The sequence below is a fragment of the Neofelis nebulosa genome, chromosome 16 (assembly GCF_028018385.1).
Source record: "Neofelis nebulosa isolate mNeoNeb1 chromosome 16, mNeoNeb1.pri, whole genome shotgun sequence".
Lineage (NCBI taxonomy): Eukaryota > Metazoa > Chordata > Mammalia > Carnivora > Felidae > Neofelis > Neofelis nebulosa.
In genome coordinates this window covers 10,838,618-10,854,836 of record NC_080797.1, presented here as the reverse complement: position 1 = coordinate 10,854,836, position 16,219 = coordinate 10,838,618, and the positions used below count along the sequence as shown (strand labels likewise).

Here is a 16,219-nt window from a genome sequence, read left to right as displayed (position 1 = left end):
GAAAGGTGGCGTGGCGGGGGGGGGGGGTGCGGGGGGAATTGTCCCGTGAGTCCGGGTGGAGACCTGAATGTAAGACTGCCACTGTCCTCCAGCAGGCACACCCAAACTCAGGGCAGGACCTGCCGCCTCCCTCTTCTGTCCTGTGGATGGAGGCTGGTGAGGGAAGGAAGGAACGCCCAGCCCGTACACCCGCAGAGCCCGGGCCACGCTTGCCTTGCTGCGGCATGAGGGCGTCCTGTGTTTGGTACCTTGCATTTCCGGGTGCGAGGCCAACCATCAGCATTCCCATTTTTCTTTTCTTTTCTTTTCTTTTCTTTTCTTTTCTTTTCTTTTCTTTTCTTTTCTTTTCTTTTCTCTTTTGTTTCTTTTCTTTTTCTTTTCCTTTTCTTTTCTTTCTTTTCAATTTTAAAGTAAATCTATTTTGAAAGAGGGAGCATGCACACAAGCTAGGGAGGGGCAGAAAGAGAGGGAGAGAATCCCAAGCAGGCTCACGAACCGTGAGATCATGACCTGAGCTGAAATCAGCAGTCGGGACACTTAACCAGCGGAGCCACCCAGGCCCATCCAGCGTTCCGGTCCTTAGACAAAGGAAGGAAGAAGGAAGGAAGACAGAGTAGAAATGCTTGTTGCCCTCTGATTCCCTCGGATGCATCAGAACCAGAGTGGGCAGTTCTGTGTTCGCACACGCCACCTGGGGCCGGGTCTCGGGCTGACCCGATGGGTCCACTGTCTTGGTGACCCCTTGGACGCTTGGATCTGGTGGAGCAGCCCCCCTGCGATGTGGCTGGGCTCTGCTCCCAGGAGAGCTTCGGGGCTTGCCTCAGGCCAGCCCTTCTTTTGGGCTGGGAGCTCCTCACTCAGGGCTGCGCCCCCCCAGACCCTGTGGACAGCGACTCACCAAGTGATTACCAGAGATTATGAGCATTCCATTTATTTGCTCTGCTTCGGTCTAGAAAGGATTGGAGTTGGCTTACAAAACACATTCGATACCAGAGGATTAAATAGGGGCAAAAGGAAAATAAAATAAGGCCAGAGTCACACATAAGTGCTGGAGACGGATCCAAAATCGGCTTTGAACTTCTCAGCCGCCAGCACCAAAGAGAGCGATTTCCCTTTAGTTTCTGGACAAGAGTCTAGGATCCGGATGACGTCCAGGGAGGCCAGGTACCCACCGTGCAGCTGGGGCAGTGGGGCCTAAGAGCAGCCTGCATAGGCCTTCACGGGGAGCACTTGATCCTGACTGTATCCCCACGGCCGGACCACCCGAGCCTGTCCTGAGCCCTACCCCGCTGGCCTGGTGCGAATCTGGGGGAGCTTGAGGTGTCCCTGGGACTGGAGGGTCGGTGCGGTTATCTCCCTCCACAGTGCTCAGCCATTCTTAAGCCCATTAGGGAGAATCTGAAAGCATGCGTGTTTGGGAGGAGTCCAGGGGCACGGGCCTTCCCAGAACTCTCCAGGGAAGCTGGTTCTCCACAGCAGGGAGCCTCAGGGGTGAACCAGAGCCCCTGCGGCCCCTGCCCTGCCAGCCAGACTATGGGAGCCGAGCGGGAGCAGGTAAACACGTGCATGCACACAAGAGGACATTTTAATAAGGGTTAGGCATCTGAGGAAGGGAGGAGTCCTACACAGGTCTGCTTTTGAAAACTTGAAGATGTGCGAATATATAATCATAATTCGTTATTGTTTTTTAAAAGCTACAAACCCAGCCAGCATGTCCCTCAGAAGCCGTCGGGGGGTGTGGACTCGGAAGGAGCCTGGGTCAGCCCAGGCCCCCTGAGAGGGGGGGAGGGGGAGGGGAGCTCTGAGGTGCAGGACTGAGCGGTGCTGCCCAGGCACGGGGTGGGGGGGGGACGTGCAAGGGCCGAGAGGCGTTTGCTGGCTGCCAGCCAGGTAATTCCCCAGTGTCGGGGAGGCCAGGGGCAGCCACCCGGTGAAGAAAGTTCCCGGCCCTCGGGTCCCAGCCCTCAGCGGCAGAGTGTTTTTCAAGAGGGATGGGCTAGGAATCTGGTGGGAGATGGGATCCACGGGACTTCCCTTTTGCTGGGGCGAATATGTCCTGTAAGTCACGGGACCCCTGATCTTAGGCAGGCAGGCAGGCAGGCAGGCAGGAAGCCCCACGGCAGAGGCCGGTGCCAGGCTGGCAGCCTTAGCGTGCTCTGGAGTTAATCCCTTCAGGTGGAGTAGAATCTCAGAGGAGGCTGGTCAGTAACGTCGGCAGACCCACGGGGGCGGCCGTGTTGCTGACACACGACCCCGGAGGTGCTGCTTCTTGCCACAGGGGCTGGATCCCAAGTGGGTCTGCATGTGCCGGGTGAGGCTGTCCCCCGAGCGGGCCGTTGCGAGAGACAGCCGCAGGGTGAACTTCCCACCCGTCTGCTTTCCCCGTGACTCGTCCATCTGCCGCTTCGACCTGCCTGAGGAGGTGGGCGGGTGCTCCTCGGTAAGGACACCGAGATGGCCTGAGCGGAGCCCACTGTGTCATAAGTGGTAAAGCTGGGATTCCACCGAGTAGACGAACGAACATACAGCTGCACTTGTTTCAATCATAAGATCGTATGGCTCATCCCATGTAATGCTTTTTTCTTTTATGGTTTAAAAAAAAGTGGGTTTTTTTTTTTTTAACATTTATTTATTTTTGAGAGACAGGGAGAGACACAGCGTGAGCTGGGGAGGGGCAGAGAGAGAGGGAAACACAGAATCCGAAGCAGGCTCCAGGCTTTGAGCTGTCAGCACAGAGCCCGACGCGGGGCTCAAACCCAGGAACCACAAGATCATGACCTGAGCCGAAGTCAGACGCTCAACCTACTGAACCACCCAGGTGTCCCTCTTTTATGGTTTTTAAAAAAATTTTTTTCATGTTTATTTATTTTTGAGAGAGAGACAGAGCGTGAGCAGGGGACGGGCAGAGAGAGAGGGAGACACAGAATCTGAAGCAGGCTCCAGGCCCTGAGCTGTCAGCACAGAGCCCAATGCGGGTCCCAAACCCACGAGCCGTGAGATCAGGACCCAAGCCGAAGTTGGACGCCCAACCAACCGAGCCACCCAGGTGCCCCCTTCTATTATGGCTTTTACAAGCAGGGGTACCTATTTCAACTGTTACATAACAGGGACCCAGATTTTAAGGAGTTCCTGTGATTGTCAGAGAGTGTAACATTGAAACACAGCCATCCGAATTGCTGATTGGGGATTATCAGCTAAGGATCAGTGTTGTCTTGTGCCATAGAAAGTTGAATTATGAATACAAAATTTGTATCTGTCCGTTTGTCTTTTTAAAAAATGTTTTTTTTTTAAATTTATTTGGAGAGAGAGAGAGACAGACAGCAGGAGCAGGAGAGGGACAGAGAGAGAGGAAGAGAGAATTGCAGGCTGGCTCCCCGCTGTCAGCACAGATCCCGACGCAGGGCTTAAATCCACAAAACTGTGAGATCATGACCTGAGCCAAAACCAAGAGTCAGGTGCTTACCCGACTGGGCCATCCAGGCACCCCTCTGTTTGTCTTTAAAGCAGACTTTGTAGTATAGGTAAACAGTGTTGTTTATAAGCTCATAGTAAGGGGAGTATGAAACAGGGAAAAGGAGCTTTAAGTCAAGGTCGACAACAGTTACACAGCTGTGACAGTGCCTGGGTCATGGCTGCCCAGTTCCATAGTGGCTGGCTTCAAATAGTCCACTTCAAGAGGGCATTTAAAACTTAAGTAAAAATAAGAAGGAAGGTCTAAAGATAGATTTTTTTTTTTTTTTGGTATGGCGAAAGAGACTGTATGATTTACTTATAACCCCTGTATATCATGTTCCTCTCTTTTATTGTGTTCACAGTACTTTTTACTATTTGAGTTATCATTTATTTCATTTTCTTTCTGTCTCCCTGCACTAAAACACACTCCGAGAGCAGAAGCCTGGTCTGTGCTCAGTGCACAGTGCCTGACCCGGGGGAAGGTGTTCAGTAAACACTTACTGAATGAACAGATGCTAAATAAACCTTAATCTGTCTTCCTCCCTCCCTCCCTCCCTCCCTCCCTTCCTTTCTCTCTCTTTCCTTTCCTCCCTTCCTCTCTTCTTTCTCTTTTCTTTTCTTTTCTTTTCTTTTCTTTTCTTTTCTTTTCCTTCCATCGTTTGTTCCTTCCTTCCTACCTTCCTCCTATCCATCCTTCCGTCCATCCATCCATCCATCCATCCATCCACCCGTCCATCCATCTTTTCTTGGTATTTCTGTGTTATGCTCATCTCTCTTGGTGTTCTGCCCTAGGCATAAGCATTAGTCTCTTGGAAATATATTTTATAGGCTTTTCCAGAAATAAAGAGACACTTTACATATCTGTGCAGTTTCTTGGTGCTTTAAGGTTGAGTTTAGTTAGCAACAGTGTAATTCATAGATGCTGGGTTTTGTCTATTAATAAAAAGCTGTTCCTCGTCTTGCTGGCTGCCTTTTTTTTTTTTCCCCTCTAAGCCACTTGCCCTCAGGCCGGCTGCCGAGAAACTTTTAAATGTTTCAAAACATCCCAAAGCCTGGGCTGCACGTCTGACCAGTGAAGTCAGAACCTCTGGGCTGGGCCCAGGCTTCACAGCGTGCGCCTGGGGCCGGGCACTGCGCCTCCAGTGGTCCATTCCGGGTCAGCTTTTGTTCAGCAGAAGCCTTCTGTTCTCCCCTCTCTCCAGCCGATGCCCAGTAGCGGTGCCCTTTCAGAAAGTTACAGTCGGCAGGCAGAACTTTCAGCAGCTGGAAATTGATGGTGCCGATTGAGTTAGTCTCCTCCTGCCGACAGCTTAGTCCAGCTGTGGGGAATAACCTGCACCCTTCAGACCAGCTCCCTGGTGGCCCACTTCTCCAGTACGAACTGGTAAGCGCAGGGTGGACCTGAGCTGAGGACCTGCGGCCATTTCGTTATAAAAGTAACATGTGTCCATTCGTGTTCGTGTAGAAAGTGCAACACGAAGAAGACAAATATCCCCTAATCTTATTACAGAAAGACACAGCCTTCCTTTACACGTTGGTACATTTCCTTTCGGACTTTTTTCTAAACATTTTTTGTTCCACGAGTGCATACATGGTAAATGCAAGTTTGTGTCTCTGGGTTTTGTCTCATAACATTGTAACAGAAGCGCTGTCTCCCTTCCTCCCACCCTGTGAACATTCTACCAGCTGCACTCAACATTCCACTGGGTGGAGCTTCCTCGCTCATCCCGCCCGATGCTGGACCTGCGTTAACTCTTCTGGCTAACGCCAGACAGCCCGGCCATTTTCAGTGCCAGGGTCCCACTCCCTGGACCGTGAGCACGGAGGCTTCGAGCCCCCCCGTTGTGCGGTTTTGTTATGACCATCTTCCTGTGGGCAAAGCAAACAGGTTCCTAATCGGGAAAGGAATTGCAGGCCAGATCAAGACCCACATCCCCCAAAGGCGGCTGTGCTGACATATCTGGACCGCAGGTCTGAAGACCGCTCCGCGAAAACAGGACAAATCTAGCGTTTTGTGTTCTGCAGATAATAGCCCGGTATACAAGCGTCATTCATAACCACATGACATTTGCAGAACACAGTTTTCAAAGCATTAAGTTTGTTCGCTTGCTCATTTCGTAAGTCCCGTGGGCCAGGGCCGGCGCTGAGTGGTGAGGGGCCCATATAGCAGCCGAAGCCTTGTCCCTCATGGGCTTCCGGTGTAGGAGAGGCAGACACATCTATGGGGCACCTAGTATAGGGCCTGGAAGGGGCCTGGGCAGGCGGTTTCAGAGCTTCGTGGCCATCTCGCTGTTCCAATGCTGTGTGTGGTGTGATGGGACGAGCTAGCGGGGGGGGGGCTGTCAGCGCAGGCCTCGGGGATCCCTGTGCAGTGGCTACAGAGGGTTGCCCTTCAGCTGACTCCTTAGGCTGCATTCCCACGAGAAATAATACAGTTAAGCGGTCTGATCTTTTCACCTAACTTTCTATGTGCATTTTCCATGTCGCCACAAAGTTACTCTTAGTTTCTTTCTGTCTTTTTTTATTTTATTTATTTTGAGAAAGAGGGAGCAAGCAGGAGGGGCAGAGAGAGCGAGAGGGAGAGTGAATCCCAAGGGCAGAGCCTGATTTGGGACTCCAACTCCTGAACCTTGAGATCATGACCTGTGATTGCTGCTAGTTTTAAAGCCTTGGGCAGGCTTCTTCACTCTGGGCAACCTAAGTCTTTTAATTGGTAAACTAGGGATAAGGGTAGTCTCTCCTGGATTATGGCGTAAATTACGTGTGCTAATATATGCTGTGCACATACGGCCTTACACAAACGAGGCGTGCCATAAGTGGATTGTTATGATCAGAGTTGTTTTCAGCTTCTCACCAGTGTAAATAATGCTGTGGTAAACTTCTTTGTGCAGAAGACTTGCTTTTCAAAGGATTCCTTAGGTTCAGTGTGGCCTTCGGTGTGGAGTTCCCAGAAGTGGCATTAATGGAGAAGCGTGTGAACATCATTCTGTCTCCGGAAACGTGGCAGATGCTTTCCAAACAGGTTGTGTCCCCTTGCCGGGCCCCCAGCTGTGGAGACAGTGCTCGGTCGATAGCCACGGAGACCAAAGGGGGTACTATAATTTTTTTGTAAAGATTGTTACTAACAGATGGAAGTTACTATCAGAATACTCATTTTATGTGTTTGTTCTAAACATTTATTTATTTATTTTTAACGTCTGTTTATTTTGGGGACGAGTGTGTGCAAGTGGGGGAGGGGCAGAGAGAGAGGAAGAGAATCCCAGGCAGGCTCCACACTGTCAGCACAGGGCCTGAAGCGGGGCTCGAACTCACGAACCATGCTGTCACGACCTGAGCTGAAATCACGGGTTGGATGCTCAACCGACTGAGCCACCCACGCGCCCCCAGAATACTCATTTTAGAAGTGAGTTTCCAGTTTCTAAGTATTACTCTAAGAAACTGCTATAGGCATTTAACTTCTTTATTTGAATTCAAACTTATGATTGGATTTTAAACGACATTCCATCTCCGCTGAAGTTCATGCCTCATCCTGGGCCTGCTCGCAAGTTTGGGTGCCAGCGTTCACTCATCTCCACGGGGCCAGATGGGCTGCCGAGCCCCAGTCCCTCCCTCCCGAGGTCCTGCCTGGAGAGCTGTGGGCACCTCCCGTGCCCCACCCAGAGAGCGACTTTCACCGGGGACAAAGCCGGGGATGCCGAGGCAGGAACGATGGGGGCCCCTGGGAAAACAGTAATGAGAAAACGTTGCTTAATGCTGTGGATGAGCCCTCCCTACCACACCTCACAAGCTGGTGATCTTGAAATGGAGAAGGTTTCACCTGTGGCCCAAAGAGAACAGCACAGACTTGCTCTCTTAGTCCACGCAGAGCATGGGCTCTGAATCGTGCAAACAAAAGGACTGCCTTTTGTCTCTGCTCCCCCCTCCCCCCGCCCCTCTCCAGCCCTTCGGGGGAGGACCGGGACCACCGTTCGGGCTCTGCCCCCTTCCTCCCTGGGCTTCGGCTTCCCTATCCCTGTCCCAAACTGAGGCGGGCAGCACCAGTGGCTGAGGCTGGTGGTAAGGAGCGAATGACATGGGAACTGAACTTGAAAATGAGCCAACAGGTGTTTGAACTCCTGCTCTGTGCCTGTCAGGAAGCCGACGTGGCCCCTGCCGCCGTGGAGTCTTCGGCCACATCAGTTCGAGGATGTGGCCTGACTGCACGCAGGTCAGCGGTGCCGCGTGCATAAGCACTGATTACAAAGGGGCAGACGAAAGCCACGAGGTGCCCTGCTCTAGGCGCCAGGGGTGGCGGGAATCAGGCCAGCAAGGACGCCTGCCCCGAGGAGCATCCTACTGGCCTGATCGAAGAAGACGTGCTTGAGAAGGTGCCGCTGGCGCTGACACTTTGGCCGAGGGGGGTCTCTCTTTCCCCCTTGTGGAACAGCGGGATGGGCACAAAAACAGGGAGGAGCTGAAGGATTCTAGGAACTGAGTGGAGGCTGGCAAGCTGGGGTGCCTGGGAGGAGATGGGCTCGTGAGCAGCCCCGGGGAGTGAAGAGTCCGTCCTGGAGCTGGGACGAGGATGCCCATGTCGCTGTGTGCAGGGAGGCGGTGGGAAGACGCTGAAGCTGTGCATGGGTAAAGCTTTGACCCAGTGGCTTCCCACAGCTGCTGCAAGCAAGCGCCCCAACCCAGACAGCTTAGAACAACGGAAAGGGGTCGTCTGTCCTTCAGGAGGCCCCAGGTCCAAAATCAAGGCATCGCCAGGCCCACACTCCGTCTGAAACCTGTAGGGGAGAGTCCTTCCTTGCTTCTTCCTAGCTTCTGGTGGCGGCCAGCAGCTGAAGCGCTCCAGTCCCTGTCCCCCCTCGTCCTACGTGGCCTCCCCTCCTGTGTCTGTGCCTGGGGCTCTTCCCCTTGGTCTTGTCAGGACACCGGCCATGTTGGATTTAGTGCCCACCCTGCTTCAGCATGACCTCGTCTTCCCTTAATTACATCTGCGGTGACCCTGTTTCCAAATCAGGTCATGATCTGAGGGGCTGGTGGTCAGGACGTCCCCGTGTCTTCTCGAGGGACCCAGTTCTGCCCACAGCACCCTGGCAGAAGAAGGCACTCTGAGTGATCGCAAGCACTGCTTCGGATGCAAGGTGTCAGCCAGGCTGGCCAGGGCCACAGATTCTCTCCTGTGGCCTCAGGCTGGATGGTCCAGGAGCCTCTTCAAGTATAATAGAATCTCAGTTGAGTGAATACTGAATCCAGTCACGTCTTACCTCTGGCAAAGCTACCACTATTGCTCCCAGGGACCAGTCACACTGCATCATGGCTCCACTTAGATGCCAAAGCCCCTCTAAGGACCCCAAGAACCACCTTGGCTCTTCCATCGTGGACCTTTGGACACCCTCTGCCTTCACCAGCCTCACAGCCAGTGCCCTCCACCCAGTGAGTGAAGCTCCCACTTACCCTCTGTCTGACCTCTTTCCACCACGCAGGCCTCTGCTCCAGCATCTCGGAAAGGCCTTCCCTGACCTCTGAACACACAGAGCAAGCTCTCCTCTGCCTGGGATTCCCCCGCCCCCTGCTCCCTCCCTTCCTTCCTTCCTTTCAAAAATAAGCTTCCTGCCTGTTGCAGAGCCATGGGAGCCCAATGCTGGGCTTGAACTCACAACCCTGAGATCAAGACCTGAGCTAAGATCAAGAGTGGGACGCTTAACCGATGGCGCCCCACCTGGCACACAAGCTCCGGGAGATCGGGGACTTTGCTCCTACCTGGAGGGGTGCGGGGCGTGGTAGACGTTGAGTGTAAAGACAGAGTCCCGGAGCCCCTTCAGGGTGTTGGCGCGCGCATGGCATTCGGCCCTGCGGTGTGGCTTTGAGTTCTGGTGTCCGTGAACAAGCCATTTAGCCTCTCTGGGCCCCAGCTACCTCCTCTGTGGAAACAGTGATAACCAAGAACAAGGCCTTAAGGACCACACTTTGTCTCTCTCACTGGCTGGGTGACCTCTCAGCCTCCGCCCGGGTCTGCGAGTTGGACTGAGGCTTTGCTGAGATACTAGTTAGAGTCACACGAGCACCGCACGCCAGGGCCTGGTCTCAGCGTCTCAGTGCTTTTCACAGATGAGCTCACTGAATTCTCACAACTACTCTAGGAAGCAGGGACTCTGTCTCCATTTTGCAGATGAGAAACGGGGGCCCAGAGGGTTAGCGACCTAGGCCAAGGTCACCTGCTGAGAAGTGGCAGGCAGAGCCCAGATCAGAGCCCCGCCCTCCACGCCGGGCTGCGTCTCATGTGGAAAACACTCGGCCCAGGTGAGGCGCACACCTCAGGAATGGATGTGCTTCCCTGCGCGTAAATGCCAGAAAAGCACACCCACGCACATCCACGCGGAGTAGGCATGAAACGTTTTTCTGGGTAGAATCACAGGAAAATGTCAACAGCTGTTTCCTCCGAGGAGCGGAATGGGGGCAGGATGAGAGGCGTGGCTCCCACTTCCTTTTTTGATGAACTGTTTAAAAATAGTCACAGGCATCATCACATTCCACCCGTAAATATTCTGTATGCGTCTGTTCCTGAAGAGTGAGCCACGGCGCCCTGGCCGCACCTCCCGAAAACAGCAGCACCCGTACCACCCACACTCAGCTTTTGTCACTTGCGCCCAGAGTGTCTTGCAGCTGATGTGTCTAAACTGAGACCATCCCAGGACCGTATGTTGCATCTGATTGTCCTGTCCCTTCTGTCTGTCTGATCGCAGCAGATTTCCCTTTTTTCCCTAACCTGAGTACACCAAGCGCCTGGGCCACTTGTCCCCTAGAGCACTCCTTAGGTCTGGGTCTGTCCCTGCACTGCATTAGGCGGTGTTTGGCTCAGTCCTCGCCCTGTCGTTCTGTGAACTGGGAATCAATTTCAAGTCTAGATTGGAATCAAATCCAAGATTTTGCCCGAACTTTCATGGGAGGTGGGTGATGTCATGTGACAGGCAGAGGGTGCCCACAGCATGGCGGGTGTGTGTGGGGGGCGCTATGGCTTATCCCTCTGTCACGAAGTCACAGCCTCCCCCCCCGCCCCCCGCTTTGCCCTGAGAGTGACCTGACTGTCATACTTGGTGCCCTTCTCATCTTGTACTTTAAAAAAAAAAAAAAAAAAAAATTTTTTTTTAATGTCTTATTTACTTTTGACAGAGAGAGAGTGGGGGAGGGGCAGAGAGAGAGGGAGACACAGAATCTGAAGCAGGTTCCGGGCTCTGAGCTGTCAGCACGGAGCCCGGCGAGGGGCTTGAACTCATGAGCCGTGAGATCATGGCCTGAGCCGAAGTCGGATGATTAACTACTGACTGAGCCACCCAGGTGTCCCCCCCACCCCTTTTTTCCTTTTTTTTGGCTTTTCTAACCATGTATCTATATTTTTTCTGTTTTAATGTTGCCTGGGGTAATCTGAACTTATTTTCTCATAATTCATCTCATTTGACCTAAAGTAATGTTTCTTGCTCCTCCCTGTGAGGAGATGAGAGGAAGACCCTGGGGGAGGGGGGGGGGTCTTCTGTGGGGAACAGGTTTAGAAGCCTCAGCTCAGGCCAGGCTACTGAGTGGGGGTGGCCTCGGTTTCATTGCTGATTCAGGAAGTGGCCCGTGGAACCACAGGAAGATGTCACCACATTGAGAAAGATCCAGTAAGCACTTGCCTGCAGTTCAGTGATGAGGGAGGAACTTCACTGGCCTGGGGCACCGGTCACTGGAGGGCGGAAGCTGGAAGGCTGTTCCCTAGCTCCTCCCTCAAAGGACCATGGCCCCAGTCCTGCTCCCCTGGAAGCCTGGGAGGGACCAGGGTCCAACGGGATACCCACTTACGGCTTCCGTGTGAGTGCCAGGCAGCTCCAGCCCCTAGGGAGTCTGGTGGCCTTGGGGTGGAGCAGAGAGCAGTGACCTGGGGGCCGGGCGCATTCTCACCGGAGAGCCAGCTGTGTGTTGGGCGCTCCTGACCCTTCCCACCAGCCCCGCTGGCCTCCATCTCACAGATGTGGATACAGAAGCCCAGAGAGGTCAGGCCGTTGGCACGTGGTCTCACTGCCAGTTGGTGGTGGGGACAGGATTTTGAACCCTGGTTTCCCTGCCAGCTAACAGGCACGGGATTATAACGGTGGGGGCGGTGCTCAGACCCAGATGGGGTCTTCTCGGGCCCCTGAGGCCTGGTGCCCTTCCATTCTTCCCGGTTGTCCGATGTGCCTTGTGTTGCCCAGCATCAATGGGAGACACGTGGAGACAGGCCGTCACCTTGCGTGAGGCTCACGTACCAGAGAGTTTTACCAGAAGTCACGCTGGTCGGCACGCAGAGCTGTTTTCCTGGTAAGGTCGTGTCCCACAGTGGCTTCCCTTTCATCGATGCGATTGCAGGCGTGCTCAAGTACTTTCTAGGAAAATCATGACACGGCCTGAGAAGTGATTTCCTGTTTTCCTATTACCTGGACTGCTTCGGTTTCTGCTTTCAAAATGGTCCAAGGCCAGCCAGCCGAAGCCTCTGTGTTAGAAACTCTGCCAGCCTTTGCTTTAGGAGCACATTTGGGAACCCAGATCCTTCCTGAAGCCCAGGGCGTGGGCACCCACACTGGGCCTGGTGCCCCCCGGAGCCGTGGGGGGTGGGGAGTGACTGCCAGAGACTCTCGTCCGCCTGCAGTGGGAGGTGTTTCTTGGTCTTCCTCTTAGCCTGTATCTTGAAGGAAAAGTTGGCTTTATAGGCTTCCTCTTCAGCCTTTCCCCTTGGCTTTCTCAGCCGGCATAATAGGCCCGAGAGGATCAAGTCGAGGCCTAGCTCTGTTTATAATTCTTGGCCCCAGCGAGCGAGGACTTTGAACTCTTCCAGGTGGGACCCGGGAGCAGGGCCATGATGCTGCGCCCTTGATGCTCCATCAGTGGTCAGCCTCCACTAACGGCCCCTGTTCGTCCCTCCAGAAGGTGGCGGGCTGAGAAAGCGTCTCTCGGGCACTTGCGTTTTCCAGGGGTCTCTGGGAACCGCGGACCTCCAGAGCCGCCGAGCAGGGCCAGGCTCAGGTGGTCAGGAGGGTCCGTCCGGGCTCATCTCACAAGCACATCTGTGTTCACGGTCACGTGCGCGGGTACAAGAGGCCCTTTGTGGGGCGGGGATGCTGTCACTAAGGCAGAACGTCTCCGTTGGAATCCTCCCTCACAGCGGAGGCCGCTGTGTGCAGCTCAGCTGATACTTGGGGCTGGCGGCTGTGAATTCTGCCATCTGCAGAACTGAGAGCTGTACATCCGTTCATAAAAACCACAGCGTTTAGGGGAATACCCTTTGTCTTTAATTTCCACATTGATGTGGTAAGCCATTTCCCTACGTGCCGGCTATGTGTTATTCTAACAGTCAGTCATGGTAGGCACTCACATGTACGTTTGCATTGGAAGCCAGTCTGGCCTTGCAGATGTGCTGAAAGGCTCAGAGGACAAGGGAGGCCTCATTTCTCTCGAAGGTCCCTGTTCAGGGCCCCGTCCCATTCGTCCCTGGCCTGGCTGACTCAGGCGCTGTGGCCGTGCGGCCAAGTAGCAGCATTCCCTGCCAGGACGGGGCTCATTTTTCAGAGCGCTTAGCACTTTTTTGGGGTGTGGGGTGGGATACAGGTCTTCTGTATCGACTCCCCATTTCCATTTGGTAGTGAATGAAGGACATCGAGTGTGCTGTGTTTGTTATGAACAGAGTTCTGTGAAGCAAGCTTCAGAGATTCCCGGAAAGAGGCTGGGAACAGGCAGGCCTGAGTGGTTAAGCATGGGAGAGCCACACACATTCAGTCGAGCAGAATCTTCCAGAGCCGTTCCCCAAAACCGTGCGGCTTCGTTTGTATCCAGCAGTCTGGATGGTGACATCTTTGCTTCTAGAGTACAGGAAAGCCCAAACCTGAGCCCTGTTATTGGCATAGGTGAGGTTTGGGAACAAGAGCACCACCACCATAAAAAAAAAAAAAAAAAAAAAAATATATATATATATATATATATATATATATATGCTTTTATTTGGTATATTATTAATAAATCAGATTATTAAAATGGACTGGACGTTCCATTTTATTACCATCTAGCTTTATTTTTAAAACAAACACTTTGGAAAACGCAACTGTGATTTACTAGGCTGGGATTCAACCTGATTTGTTTCTTTTTCCTTTTATTTCTTTATTTTTTGTTGGGGGGTGGGGGCGGTTCTTCTGGTTGACAGTAAATCATAGCAGACACACTGCTTCACAACACAGAATTGTTCCCTTCAGAAACGAACCCTTACTGCCACGTGTTTTGTGCGCTTTTAAAAAATTGTGTGACAGAGCATTGCCTTTTGCAGCGTCCTGCCCTTGCAACCTTGCCTGGTTCTTCTGTGATCACGTCCGTGACTCTGTGTCTAGCCCTCTTCTTCCTGTTTTTATTCATGGTGGCCAGAGCCGAGCCAACTAGAAACCTCATCTGTCAGGAATCATTCCTGACCTTTTACTTTCTCCCGAAGAGGCAAGTCCTAAGGAGCAAGTTTACATTGGGGTTTTAGGCAGAAGCAGCGTTGGGTGCATGGGCCCTGATGGTGGGGCTTGCTGGAACGGACATAATGAAAAAAGGAAGAAAACTGATACACGATTAGAGCATTTTCAAACAGCTACCCGTCCGCCATGAGATTGAATTCTCCATCTGTCCGTCTGTCCATCTGTGCATGCTTCCACGCATCCATCTATCCAGTGGGTGTTTGCCAGGTGCTCTGCCAACCTTTGAGGATGGATGTGCTGGTGAGAAGACAGGCCTGGACCCTCCTCAAGGAGCGTACCTTCTGGCATAATCCACCAAACTGCAGACTAGAGGGGAGTGCTGACCCAGCCCCAGCCGGGAGGGCAGTCCGGGAGGACCAGGGCAGGGGAGCCGAGCTCCGAGAACTGAGGACTTGCCGAGGACATGCCAGGAGGGCGTGGCACGCACAAAGGCCCAGAGGGAGGATGGAGTGTGGTTCCAGACCTTTCAGGCAGTGGGGCTCAGCTTTGAGGGTTTCGGAGAAGCTGTGGACCTTCTCTCGAGGCAGAGGCAGAGGCGGGCACGTGCACCCAAGCTTTATGCCCTGTTTCTGGAGAACCCTACACTCCCCGATGCACAGAACATCTGATGGCTGTGTCGTTTTCCATACGGGGAGGCCCAGCCTGGTTTAAGTGTGTGAATGCGTCAAGACTCCTTTCCTGGAGGCTCACTGCATCCGCTAGGAGTCCACATCCCATCCCTTCAGTAAGAACTGTCTTTCCAGGAGCTGCTTTCAAGTGTTTACACTAGCTAACTGCTGACAGCAAAAATGTGTTTTTCCCAAGTCGGTGCTCCGTTTTACTTAGAAAACCCAATTTTTCAGGGTTGCCGCAGAAACATTTGGCTTAGTTTCCCATGGTCTTTACCCCCATGAGATGCACAGTGAGATTCTTCAATGTTGAGGAGTCTCAAGTGAAGTTCTTGGTCCACAGATAGCCCTGTGCTTGTTTGAGTGACAGTCTTTGATCCAGCTTTTCAAGAACAATACTTTTGATCTTCTCAAAACAAACCAACCAACAAACAAGCAAACAACTTAGTTTCTCTCTCTGAAAGAGGGCAGCCTGGAAGCGAAGACTGAGGTTCTAATCCTGGCGAGGCCTGACCATGGGGCTGGTGCCTGAAGGCCTCTTTCCTTGACTGGGGCCACGTGGCTCCTGTAATTGAGAGTCTGTGTTTGATGTTACTAGATTTTAACCTTGCAATAGTCACAACCCTTCCGTGCACGGCCCGACCCTGCGGGTGTGAGGTGGGGACGGGGTGTGGTTCGACCCGGTGGCTGTTGATCGTGAGCCTGTCCCTTGCCGGTAGTGACTCTGCCTTTCCCCTGCAGCCACCTCCCCGAGGGTGTCCTCTGAGCTGGAGCAGGCCCGGCCCCAGACAAGTGGAGAAGAAGAGTTGCAGCTACAGCTGGCACTTGCCATGAGCAGAGAGGTAGCGGAGCAGGTGGGTGCCTGGACAGGGGCGGGTTGCGCGGCGGGGGCGGGGGCCGGGCGGGGCGCGGAGCAGGCCCTGCCCTCGGTGTTTCGGGTGTGTTTCCTGAGATGGGGCTTCGAGGTGCCAGGACCGTGTTCTTGCCGCCCACCGTCCCCTGTCAGGAAGGGGGGCCTGTGCTGTTCCAGGTAGGGAAGCCTCTTGTTGCCAAGGGATGGAGTGATCGGAAGTGCGCCCCAGAAACACTTTCGCACACACAGCAAGTGTCATGGCCTCTGGGCGTCCACAGCCCCTCAGCGAAAGGCCTGTGGGTGCGCAGTGGGGCTTAGCCCCTTGGGAGGGAGGTTTGGTGAGATGGATCGAAAGCATCTGAGCGCCGAAAAGCCGAGAAGAGCTGCAGGTAATAGAGTGCTCATTGCGTTTAGATGACGGAAGTGTGTGCAGTTTTAATTTTTTTCAGTTCCTGTTTTTCTCTAATAATCATGCATTACTTTAACACGGAGAAGGAGGGAAAGACGTGATGGAAATGACCTTGCAGAGCGGCCATCCCGTGGGCCCCAGTGATGAGGTCCGTCCCTGCTGACCTTGGGTTAGGGAGGGTAGACTGAGTCAGGTAGCTCGAGGCTCCATCTCGCCCAGAGGTGATGTGTAGGGACAGGTATTAGGGAGTGCGACGGGAGTGCAGCGGTGGCTGTCCCAGCCTGACTTGTGTCGCTGTAACTGGAAACCTAAAGTCCAGCAGTAGTGGACAGCTTTGCTCGGTCCCTCTGTTCACAGCAGGAAAAACACAGCCATTAAATCTGTCCCTGTGGAT

At 53.4% G+C, this 16,219-nt stretch overlaps 1 protein-coding gene across 5 annotated transcripts in view; it reads left to right on the top strand.

The window, feature by feature from the left end:
* Positions 1 to 16,219, top strand: part of EPN2 (epsin 2) — an 87,730-nt gene that overhangs the window by 47,807 nt on the left and 23,704 nt on the right. For 4 of the 5 annotated variants that reach the window (XM_058705084.1, XM_058705082.1, XM_058705085.1 and 1 more), the window contains one exon: positions 15,305 to 15,417. In XM_058705084.1, the coding sequence (XP_058561067.1) occupies positions 15,305 to 15,417 (113 nt within the window). Of the gene's footprint in view, positions 1 to 11,233; positions 11,773 to 15,304; positions 15,418 to 16,219 lie in introns of those variants that run through there. The other variant, XM_058705086.1, reaches the window with a different exon arrangement.